General features: G+C 41.5%; 1 protein-coding gene across 1 annotated transcript in view; it reads left to right on the forward strand.

Annotated features, from left to right (window-relative positions):
* The first annotated feature begins 1576 nt into the window (after positions 1 to 1576).
* Positions 1577 to 12903, forward strand: part of LOC115361322 (PDZ domain-containing RING finger protein 4) — a 28756-nt gene continuing 17429 nt past the window's right edge. Inside the window, exons 1-2 of the mRNA XM_030054739.1 lie at positions 1577 to 1670; positions 11008 to 11261. Coding sequence (XP_029910599.1) covers positions 11191 to 11261 — 71 coding nt within the window. The 5' untranslated portion in view covers positions 1577 to 1670; positions 11008 to 11190. The remainder of the gene's footprint in view (positions 1671 to 11007; positions 11262 to 12903) is intronic.

Here is a 12903-nt window from a genome sequence, read left to right on the forward strand (position 1 = left end):
CCTAGATAATGTCCTTCCCTTTAATCATGCATTGTGCCACTGCTCTTTACAAGGATAAGATTATCACCAGCAACTTCATCACTGTCTCATTGTTTATGCCGACCTAATTGAACAGCAACGCTTTTTCATTGGAGGTTTTCTCTGCTTGATCATGTTTACTGCTGTCTATTCTTCCATTGAACTTGAATCATTTTTGCAGGCTGCTTTTTTACGTTACAGCTATGTTTTGATTTCTTGAGAAAAACTGCAGTTCAAGGTGCTTGGTACAGGTGTATACGTTGTTACTTTCCAGGCCAAGATAACTCTTCAACCCTGATGGTCCCATTGGTGGGTTCATCATTACAAGTGAATGTTGCACAGCCAAGCTTTATTCAAACCCACAGAACAGTTTTTCAAAGTCTACTGGAGACCAAAAGGCTTCCAAAGATGCTAAATGTGTCTGTCTGAATAACAGGGAAATGAGTGTAAACTGACACACGAGACGTCTACATACTTTTTTGTCTGAAGTAATGGTGCAGCCATATTACATCATCTTATGTTTGAGTATTTCACTCAATCTAAGTGTGGTGTAGCTTCAATAAAGCATTGCAACCAGTAGATACAGAAAATGTATGTGCCAGTGTTGTACAATATGGGGAAAACATTTTTTAAGCCACTTAAGGGAGAAAATTAGGGGTTAATTACATTACAACATAGGACTTTTAAATCCCATCTTTATAAATTGGGGAACTTGCAGTATTTGCAGTATGTTTGCATAAACCCAGTGGTGTTGTGCCTTGCTGAGTACTCTGGAGTCATTAACCATGTAAGTACTCACCGGGCACCACAAAGACCTTAGAATCCTCTGACTCCATAAACCTGACATTTCATCAAACATGGCAGCCATTTACCTGTCAAATGCTGTCCCAGCTCTCTTTTTCTCGGAGACATTTCCAGTACTGGAATTAAGATTTGAAGATGAGTTTACGGTGCAGGGAAGCTCGAATGAGATTTCAGCCCTTGTAGCCCCAGGCTATCATCAGTAATCCAAGCCTATTGTTCTCTTTGACATTGGCACCATTGACTGGACCTGCTCGCTGTCAGTCCGTGAGGCAGTCTGGATTTTGCCAGTCCACTCTTTTGTCAAGTCTTTTGTGGTGGTTGACATTTGTGATGGGGCAGTAATTGCTCTATTTGCCTCTGGAGAAAGTGTTAAAAACAGCTGCCTCCGACACAAGATGCTGGCAATTACAAACAATATGTGCCGAAATAAATCTTGTGGAGTGACACCTTTTTTCTTCTCCGATGTTTCTTGAGCAAGTGGATGAGGATTTATTCCTTTTTAGTTTCTCTCTTTGTTTCTTTCAAAATGATTTCATTGTTTCAGTCTCTTTCTTTTTCTTCCTTCCTTCCCTCCGTCCTTCTCTGTTTAAATGTGGAATCCAGCAATTAAAGCATTTTGTCTCTCCACCTCACCAGGCTCCCAATTACCATCTAACAGGCAGGTCAGTGGCCAGCTGCAGGGGTCCTGACTGACCTGCCAAACTCTCCCAGTTTATTATGTGGAATCTCAGAGCTCCACGCACCACCTCCTGACCCCCAGTCTCATTCCCTCTCTCCTGTGATGAGTGGAGCACCAGCAACCATTTGACAGCCTCAAAGACAAAGAGCCAGTTGGGGGAGAAGGAGAGGTGGGTGGTGGGCAGGGAAGTCGGACAAGACATCTTTGTTGTGATTGCAAGTGTGTCTGGCATTATGTAAATAGTGCTTATCCAATGTTAATTGCCTCTGCTGCTAGGAAGAGCATATTAACATGAAGGAAGCGATTTCCTGCTTTGAAAGTCTCCCTAGGCCAGTGTGAATAAGACATGGGCTGGCATCCGATTGCACAGCAGGTGCCATCTGCTACCTGCCTGTTATCTAAACTGCACTCTGAAACACAGCGCGCTGTTTGGGATGTCAGAAGGAGACAGAGTAAGTTCCTGGGAAATAGTACAGAATTCAGTGCTCACATTGGATACCAGTATTGTACACAGGAGGACAGTTGAAATGATATATAGTTGCCTTGTGCAGGCCAGGGAAAGGCATTTTCTGCACAATCTACATTTTGTTTGTATTTTCTGCCTTTCTGGTGTTGAAAATACTCCCAGGCACATGCATTCCTCTTGCCTTCTGTTTTTAGCTCACTCTCAGCACATAAAGAGGTGTTCTATGACAGTACCCACTTGATTTTACTCCGTCAGCATATGGATGGCACCATTACTCCTTACAACATCTTTTCACGCCAGCTAGGCCATTTTGCTGATCTGCACAGCACATTGCGGCATCCAACCCCCACCTCCCCCAACCCACCCCCCAACCCCCATCCCACCCCACCTCATACCAATTACCAGTTATCACCAAGGAGGAGGCTTTTCAGCCATTAGTTATTCATTCACCCAAGTGCCGCTTTTACTCTAATTTGATTTTCTCCCTCCGTTTTACATTAAAAGTCACTTCAAGATGGCGAGATCTTAAAAGTTAAGCACAGAGATTAACTGTGCATCTCTAAATCTCTTTAACAAATATACCCTGCATGTACCATTAACCTTGAACAAGCTGATTAACTTAGCACTCTCCGCTCCTTCTTCCTGTTCCAAATCATATTTAGAATCCACTGCAGAATTCCATAACTCAGCCAAGATGGGATAGTAAAATTATCTCACATTCAGCTGTAATCTGTTAGTGATGAAGATGGAACGCTGTTTTGATCTAATTTCATGGTGAAGTGATCATAAGCAGTACAAGGAGGATATTGTGAATATTATTACCCAGCACATCTGACAAATACGGCCAAGCACAATATGCGATCTGATGAAATGTTTACTCAACAGTCTTTTTAGGCAGTATTCTGGGCACATCTTTGTGTGTGTGTGTGTGTGTGTGTCTCTTTCTGACTGTCTGCCTGCATGTTTATCTGTGCCTATGTGCACACCTGTGTGTGTTTTGGTCAGGGTGTGAGACATCTTACTTGGCTGCCTGTTTTTGCCAGTCATAAAAAAGCTCTTCCAGCTTTCAGCAGCATTTTATTAAACCATCGACCCCCAAAGCAGCAGACAAGGCCATGTGTGGGCATTTAGCCATCCTTAGCACCACTGCAAGAGGGTTTGCAATGGATGGGGACCCAAAAAAGGGTGGTGGCACTCCACGATTGCGTTTATGTGCTGTAGCTCTCTGTACTTATTACACTGCTCAAGACTTTGACGTTGAGCATACAGAGAGTTAACAGTAACATCTTCCCTCCCTTTGTCCTTTTGTTGTCCTTGCACTGAGCGATTATGGCCAGAGAGTGGATAATAAATGCATATGTAAAAGACAGCCAGTGAATCGCAGAGCAAATTGAAAGTGGTGATACTCACTAAGCAAGTTACGCAATAAAGGGAGCGCTCCACTGAAGACTGGTGCTCAGAGAAGAAAATTGGCAGAATTCATCACATGTTCTGCGGGCATAAAACCTCGACAGAAGTGAGTACGCCCTTTATGTGAAAAATAGCCCGGGGGCCTTGTGGAGTGTGTTTTATGTGGTTGGAGGGGTTAAAGGAGGCCTGTATGTTGGTTCATGTAGAGATGTTGAGAGGATTGTCAGATTTCCCCAGTGGCTTGGTTTTTCTTTTTCTTTTTTTCTTTTTTCTTTTTCTTTTTCTTTTCTTTCTTTCTTTTTTTTTTTTGTAGTTCCATATCATTGGATCAGTGCTAGGAGTCGTTCAAACAGTGGCTCTGACTGTCTTGGAGTGATTTATGCAGTCATAAGGGCTGTAGTGTAGCGGACCTTGGCCCGTATTTTATTCTGACACTATTGAAATGAGACATTTGGGTGTAAAGAGGAACCTGGGCCGTTTTCTCACTGAGAGGATGAGGTGGCAGTCATGCACACATCAAATTTCAGCCTTCAAGCATTTGGAATTACTTCAGGGAGTATTTAATTCCACTTCTCAGCTGAGTGTTCTCCCACTCACTTGTATATTGTTTTTTATTTATGAAAATGCAAATTGAGTTCCATGTGTTGAAAGACAGAATTGACAGCGTGCTGTTGTTAGGTTTCTATCAACTGCTGTTCAGGTGCTCAGAGACACAGAAGTGGCAGCAATGGATGTGTAGCCTATCACTGCGCCTGCCTCTGTGAAATCAGCAGCACTTGTGCTGTCTCACTGTGCTCCAGCATGATTGTTGCTGAGACGCAGCTGGGAAAATGCACAGACAATACCCAAGCTGTGTGAGAAGGTTTATCTAAACAATGGCTTGTCACATCTCAACCTGAGTGGGCTGGCATAAGGAGGCTTCATGCATGTTAGCGACGTAGGTTTTATTCTATTAGCTCTCAGTTTTGATGGGTTGACCAATCCTCCTATCTGCAGAGCACAGCTGTAGCAGCCAAATCTCCTTTGTCCCCATCTACCTCCATCTCCTCTGGCACTGTCACCACTCTTCAGCCACCTCGAGCTCTTTCTGTCTGAGGGCTTCACACTATGGCAAGCCGTTTCAACATTTAATGGCTATACTGGATATGTGTTGCAGATATCCACAATTCAATTCTTCCTAGTCAAAAAGAACATTTCTGATATCCACAATGACATTCTCCCTGTCTAGAATTGTCATTTCAGATATCCACAACATCATTCTTCCTAGGACAAATGACATCACTTTTGCCATTCATGTGTATGGGGTTTCTTATTACAGATATAAACTATTCAGTTGCAGATATCCACAGTGTGAACTGCAGATACCAACCGAATTATGAGTAGTTCCAGTTTCTGATATCTACAGTTTAACTCTGACTATTTGTAATTCCAGTTCAAGATATCTTCACTTTCCTTTTTAGCTATCTTAAATTGAGTTTTAACCAGTTAGAATGATGTTGTAGATATCTTGGACTGGAATTATGTCTAGTCAAATTGACCTTACTGTAATCTGTAATCTGTAATGTTAATTCCAGATAGTCAAACTTAGCTATTAAATGTTAAAACGGCTTGCCATGTTCACACAGGTGACTGCAACTTATCACCAAGGAGTCATCCTGCCTGTTCCCAAAAGATGGAGAGATGGAACAGGCATGTAATCAGCGGCTGTAAGCGCTTTGCTCCCGAGGCTAGATGACCTACATGTTACACTTTCTCCGTCTGCCTACATACACTTAACACCCCACAGGCTGCCACTCAAACCAGCAGGTGATGGCACACAGGAGATACAGGCAGCATGTAAAGGAGGTACACGTACAGATGTTGAGCACAGAATTCAAGGTTACCATGCGCTTGGTTACATGTGAGCCTCTGATGCTCTTTCTACTGCAGCTGAAAGTCTTTCTCACTTGTCAATGTAGCTGGAGTAGAAAGGGTGACCTTGCGTCATTCAGTTCAACCCGTTTCAGCATACAAGTGAAGCAAAAGACAAATACAATCTCTTCATGTGCATGACATAAAGTCTCAAAACTCAAAATTGAAAACAAAAACATTCCATTAAGATTCAATGCACTACATGTAAACCATAAAACGATGTATGTGGTTAATTTGAAAGCATAAAAAAAAACTAATGGTTTATTAGAGTCAACTGCCCGGGGCTGCCTTTCCTTCTCACAGTAGAAGTACATCAATCAATTCTATCAGTAATCTCCTGCAAGCTGCTGGCGTGTGCCTCCTGCTGCAGAAATAGTGCCTCAGTAGAAGCAGCATCAGATGGGGCTGAAGTTGACATGTTAGCAGATAAACTGGCCCCACTTCACTACTGCTGTCACTACATTCTGCCCTCGGTCTGGGGAGATATTGATGGGAGACAGTAGTCGATAAGACAAAACCACTGACAGAAGAGATGCCTGAGGAGTCAAGCTAAGCCGCTGCTTGTTTGCTCTCTCTTGCTCATCCTTGTACCTGGAAGACAACACATAAGAAAGGACACAGAGGAGGGATTGCTTCAGGATTGCCATAGGTGGCAATAGGCTCATAATTGTAAAAAATAGTGACTTTTTTGGTGTAGAAACAAAGCCACGTTTTCAAGTTGGCCTGTTTGTTTTCCCCCACAGTCCTCAGAACAACTTACAGTGGTGTGGAGTTTATTGAAGCTGATATTTAATGCTCTGAGGTGTGTCACAAAGTACACAATTTTTGAATGTTTTTGTCAATACGGGACTCTGCCACACAGACATGGAGAAAAGGAAAAGAGGTTTCATCCTTTCGTTTCACTCCACTAAGCCGCTCTACTGCATTTGTTGTGTGAAAGCTGGTGGTCGTCTCGGGGGCTTTGAATGAAAACACATTTCTCTGCCGGCTACAGCTGCTGCATATCCATGTGCAAACAGCCAACAGATGTGCCTTGGTCCAGCTTCTCCTCCATCCCAGTGTCCATTTCCTTCCAACTTCACTGAAATTTTACAAGGGCTTCTCCTAGACCAAAAACTGGACAGAGTAAATAGACTATGGTGATGAATAATCACCATATCTTTGTTCCAGCCCAATAAGATCATTTATGTTGACTCTTTGCATATGGACCAATTTTGGGCATGAAGCACTTGCAGAGCTGCTTTTGGCCTGATCAACAGTGCAGCTGCTAAATAATTTGTTGCAAACAGATTTTGTTTACCAGCATGTGTTTATCAATGAATATGGATTTGCATGCTTGGTATGCACACTTGAAGAGGAAAGTTTATGCTAGTGTAACTACATCAAAACCTGTGTGATGAAATTATAAGAAGCTCCATGCATGTTCCAAGGCATGCGGATGTATTTAATAGGGAGAGCGCATTTAATCACACTAATTTGATGAGAGGATTAATGGCACTTGGAAAGCTGTCCAAAAAAATAATTCATATGAAATCTCACTGTCTGGAGTCACCTTCAGCCCGTGTCGTCAAGCATGCTGACTGATGATGTACTGTGCAGAGGGTGAAGCTTGTCGCAAGACATCTCAAGGACTGTGCTGAAGGCAGATCTTCACTGTGCCTCATCTGGATCTGAAAATGTCTAGAAAGCTACAGCCAGGCTTTTTGAAGCCCTTCCCATCTGTCAGTCTGGAATGTGCAGTGCAGATCCACACTAACTAACTGAAGCAGTGGGTTTAGCTGGATATACATTAACCGGAGGAACACAACCAGGATAGAAAAGCCCCAGTCCCACATGCAGCAGTTAAGGCTACTTAATATTCTTGTGTTGATTGGGGATTAATTGTTCCATCTGGCTCTCAAAAAAAAAGCAGTGGAGAGGGGGGAAAAAAACCCTAGCTCCTTCTTCTCCTGACGTGTTTCCCCTTGTTTCATTATGGCCATGGATATGGCTCGCAAGTGGTGAAGCTTGGAGGAGGAAGCGCGTAGACTGGACGGGCTGCACCGTAGGGAGAGCTGGGAAATTTGATCATTTTTCTCCAGGACTGTCATACACCATAGGCAGCCTCATTTGTCTGCTCCAACTCCTTTGTTTCCACCGGGCTCCCTGTTCCCAGGATTAGGCTGCAGAGGGAAAGAGAGAGGGAGAGAGAGACTGAGAGTGAGAGTCAGTGGAACTGTATTAGTTAATTATTACAGTAATCCATGTTTCTTTAATGTAATGATCAAGTCTACTGTTTGCGTAGCATTTAATAAGTGCTGACAGACCAAAAAAAAAAAAAGCAAAAAGAAAAAAAGCAGGTTTGGAGATGAAGAGAAGGACGGATGTGTTTTTTTTTTTTTTTTCCACCAAATTGCCTCTGCAGTTCCACAGGAGTGCTGTTGACCCAGTTTATCTCTCTCTCTCAGGTGATTAATGCAACATCGCTCCAAACAAAGGTCACATCAGGAAGCAGGGGAGCAGGCCAGAACACAACAAGAGCTGGGGGAGTTATATATGGCTACTGTTATGGCTGAGAGTAAGCTGTTTGTTTTGTAGGCCATCACTCAGTCCCCAGAGATGCACAGTGAAAGTTAAAAAAAAAAAAATAAAAAAAAGAGAGAGAGAGAGAGAGAAATCACAGAAAGTAGGAAACAGAACTAGGAAATATAGTCACTCACTAGTTGGCTGTAGATGCACAGACTGCCATTCAAATCACATTTTATTTCCTTTGTCATTTTGTTTTACATTTTGTTTGGTCACATGTATTATGTATTATGTCTGATCAGGTATAGGACGATATGGATGAAATCAAATATCACAATATATCTTTGACAGAATACCTTGATATCTATATTGGGACAAAATAATAGGTGCTTCAATAAGATATTTGGACACTGTGAGATTTTGATAAACAATCATTAGTAAAGTGGATATGATGACCAAGCAGGAAGAGGCAAACAATAGAAAATCCCGATAAGATCAGAAAATTGCATCCCATTACTTTAATGCATCCTTTAAAAACCAGGAAAAGATAACATGTATGCCATATCACAATATTATGATATCCAAAATGTCAGACAGTATCTAGTTCCATATCACAGTATTGATAAAATATTGATTTATTGTCCAGACCCAGTCGGGGGTCTGGGTAAAGACAGGCACTAACAGTTTGTCTATTGTACATCTCAGCGATGCACAGATAGGATCTTATCAAGAAAGTGGTAAATGCCAATAAGCAGACATATTTATGAGGTGGTGTTAGTGGTGTCAGATTCTGTCAATATTGCTGCTGGAAAAACATGTTGAGTCATCGTCCAACATGTACTTTGTCAAATTCACTAAGTGCTCCAGGGAATGCAGTGCCGTTGAATTAGTGGCAGAGGATCAGGGACTGAAAACATCTGAAAACATAAACCGTGTAAGTAGGAGTTCCTTGTTGGTCTAGGCATCTTCACAGCGTGTTTAAAAGTATCACATACACGCACTCAGTGGTGCTTTAACTGTCGACTGCTCATGAAATTAGGTCATTTTGTAAGTCTGAAGTAGGCTACATGTTTCTATTTCACCCAGAATGTGTTGCATTTTAAAGAGGATTCACAATCTGAGTGGTGAAACGCGACTGTTTTGAGTCTCACTGTCTTGCTGTATTTTTCCACAGCTGACACTTGTGAATATAAATGCAGTCTTTTCCCCCTTCCTTTTCTTCACTTCTAGTTATCATTTTAGCTCATTTCAGCGTGCCCTGCAAGCAAAAGGCTCCACTCCAAAAGCCATATTTGAATACAACTGCAAGCATAATTGTGTTTTATTGTGTTTTATTTTTTTTATTTTTTGTCCCAGGCTATCTAAATTATAATCTCTGGTTTCAGCATTTATACCAAAGCACATTCTCTGAGGTATTACATAGCCATGGCTTCCTTTCCAGAGCAATTACTGAGGCTAAATGAAGCAATGATTTTCTTCATATATGTGCCAGCTGCAGTGCAAATGTTTTTCACTCTGCCAGAAAATCTAGTTCATTCTGTCAAGCTGAGCCCAAAGATGCACGTTTGAGTTAGCAGGGGCTTTTCAGGCATTGTGTGCAAGCAAAAAGGTTGATCCAATCATATTATCATATTGCCTCAAATTGTGTGCCTGTGTATACAATACTTTTTTTGATGTTGTATTCATGAAGATGGCTTTTGGATTATCTGTCATGAGAAGACATTTGAAGAAAACATGCAGCACTCTAAAAGCACCCACCATCTGTAATAGTACCAGGATGAGAAACTGGCATGTGTAACACAACATTGGCAAAATTATAACACCGCATGCTCACAGGCGAGTATGGAGATGAAGGTGATTAAAATGTCCAGAATGTTATGATTTGATGCCTGCATTCCAGACTGACCCAATAAACTGTGAGACCAGTTTAACTCATATACACTGGAGATTTAGTTACATAGTTATTTATCAGATGCAGAACTGCTCTGGAGGCAGAAACAGCGGTGATAGAGTGGAAGTATTACTGGCCCATTATACAGTTATGAAATATTCAGATTTAAGGGGCAGATAATATTCTAAAAGTACTCAAACTAGGCAGAAATAATCTCATTGGTTGGGTTAAATTTCAGTGGGTGGAGCCAAAGAACCAAAGTTCCAGTTTTTCACAGCACAAGTTAGCTTTCAAACTTAAATGGCAAAAAAAGGAACTCTTGTAAGCATAGAAGTAAAATATAAAAATGGCACTTTTTCATTTGTTGCCGTAGTTTTCATGATCTTCAAAGGTCAACAGATTGTCTGTCGTCAGTTAGCCAGAAAAAAAACTGGCTCCACACACTGAGGTTCAACTCATCCAATGACATTATTTCTTTGTTCAGAGCAGCTCGTCTTCCGAGAAATGTTAGTATTGCTGGTATGTAATAGATTGAGCACATAGATTGAGAATACTGGTCACAAAGTGTCCACAGGCACAGTATCGCTCTCTACCAGTGGTGGCAATTACAATTCACTTTGCTGATTTGAGAAGTTTGATTCAGTTCGGTTCCAAGATTTCAATAACAGACTATGTGATTCATTCAGTTCCACTTCCATTTGTAGGCTATTCTTCATTTCGCTGATATGGTCAGCTCAGCAAGACCATCAGCGCTCTAGCAGTACTTTCAAGTTCACCTCAGTCCTGCCGTGCTGACTTCCCGGTCATAAGCACATTCCTGTCATGAGCACTTGGGGGATTTTATCTTGTGCAATCCTTTCATATTACTCCCTGTGCGTGTGAGAGTACTGCTGTAATGCTGTACGAGTACTTATGGCTAGTGGTTCATCAGTACAAGGTAGTCAGCAGTTTCTTGTCAGTTCAGTCAGTTTGGTCAGTGGTGCAGAGTGAAGTTGCCCCGGAGCCCTGTTCACAGATCAGTATTTCACTGAAAATGGTGTTGGCTCAGGAAAGTTAGGAAAGTAAGGCAGTATGATTAAGGTTAGGGTAGCATCACATCAGCGTCTTCCTTTGAAAATTCTTATCCCAATCATTCACTTGTGATGAGCTGCTTCCGATAGCCAGCCTTTTGAGGCTTCACTTGTTCAAACAAGGTGGCAATGTTTATTCATGCTCGACAGGATACAGTGCAGGTTGGACTGCCTTTGTCTTGATGGGCATGGCAAGACAAAGATTTGTTTAGTCACATACTGAACAACAATATTCTCTGCCTGTCCTGCTCAGGTGAACGGGAAGGAGCTGTCCAAGTCCAGCCATGAGGACACTGTGGAGACCCTCCGCACCACCAAGGACCCCACTGTGGTGCAGGTCATCAGGCGAACCCCCAGTGGTCGTCCCCATGGCCCCCCTCAGGAAATCCATGTGGTGGATGTGTGCACCCAGACCGACATCACCTTCGAACACATCATGGCGCTGGCCAAGCTCCGGCCTTCCACCCCCCCTGTGCCTGACATCTGTCCCTTCCTGCTCTCTGACAGGTACTCGCCTTTCAGTCCTCTAACTGTAGACGGATGAAGGTCGCACATTTTCCTTTTTTATCTCAGGAAACTAATTGAAAATAATCCTTTTCGCTGGCAAATTGACCGAGATGTAGAGAGGCCAGCCGATAACTGGAATAATATGGATGTTAGTGCTCGCATTCAGCTGCAAGGTGGCTTCTGTTACATTGACGGTGCACACATAGGATGTGAATCTGTCCTTTTTAGGCAGAATCAATAGGATAAGTCAATACAGGAAACCTATTTTTGAGCATGGCAATGCCTTGATATGATTACATCCTTTTTTGCTTTTTGGGGGGAGGATTTGAAATCAATCTATTTTTATATGGTTTCACTTCAATGTCATAAAGAGCAGTGCAGATTTCAGTTGTTGTAGTGTCTGAGTGGATTTATTTTCTACTTGGTGAAGCATAATCCAGAGTATTTTGCTAATGTATTAAGTATTATATTGTCAGTGTTGGCAGGATAATGTCACTAGCATTAGATATAAAACATAACAGAAAACATTACTAAAATCACTTTCTTATTGAATAATTAAATTCTGACAACTTTCATATTTTTGTGACATCTAATGTAGATTTGTTTGATATTTCTGTGAAGTTTGAAAATATAAATGAGCTTCTCTGTGTTCTCAGCAGTCGGAAAACTTGACACCACTGCTAGATCTATGACAATTTTCCATTTCATCTCACCCAAGAAAAGAAACACGGATAAAACTAAGTTGTCTTCATAGCATAAAGCATTAATGTGACATGAACAGAATATAAAGAGAAGTGTGGTTGACTTGACAGTGTTTGCTTTGCTGTAAAGCTTAAGCTCAAATATAAGTGCATGTGTTTGTTAAAAGTGAAAACTCTGATAATGAAGATCCCAAGCAATTAAAGTCTACCGACGTTATGACTTCCAAGGTGTTGATTTGAGCCCTCGGGTTGTTCTTAGGGATGGGTTTTGAAAGCATTTTATGAAACGTGAATTAAATATTGCAACTGCTCGTGTCAATCTGCCATGTTGACAAGAATGGGAAGTAGGGAATGAGGATGCAAGTGTGTAACATCTTTGTGGGGCTCCAGTAAGAGGATTTGTTCAACTTGGTGAAGCACAAACTCACATATTTTGCTACGTTGGAGCCGATTCCAAAATGGATGTAATGTGAATTTGGATGGGCTAAATCTAAGGGGGATATGGGAAAATGCAACTTCCAATTACCTCATTTGTGTTAGCCAATTAACTCCGCCAGAACAATGCATGTGTAGTACAATCAATAGCAACCAAGATTATAAACGCACCACAACTGGATACTGATAGTAAAACACCCGGAAGACATGTTTTTATTGCATGTCGGACAATCAGCCGTAAAAATCCGTATAAATAAATAAATAAATACATGCATACATACATGGATAAATAAATAAATAAATCCTTGAGATAGGTCGTCACCATTTACAGAATTTCAAGTATCAACAAGAGGTTTTCCTAGACAACAACAAAAGATACTGGGTTCATTATTTCCTTTTATGGCATTTTACTTTATTCTCTATTCATCTCAAAGGAGAAACAAACTGTGAACAAGACAAAGTTTAGCATAAAGTAATATCTAGGTTTCCCCTCCTGGGACCGAGAC

The sequence above is a fragment of the Myripristis murdjan genome, chromosome 6 (assembly GCF_902150065.1).
Source record: "Myripristis murdjan chromosome 6, fMyrMur1.1, whole genome shotgun sequence".
In the NCBI taxonomy this organism is placed as follows: Eukaryota; Metazoa; Chordata; class Actinopteri; order Holocentriformes; family Holocentridae; genus Myripristis; species Myripristis murdjan.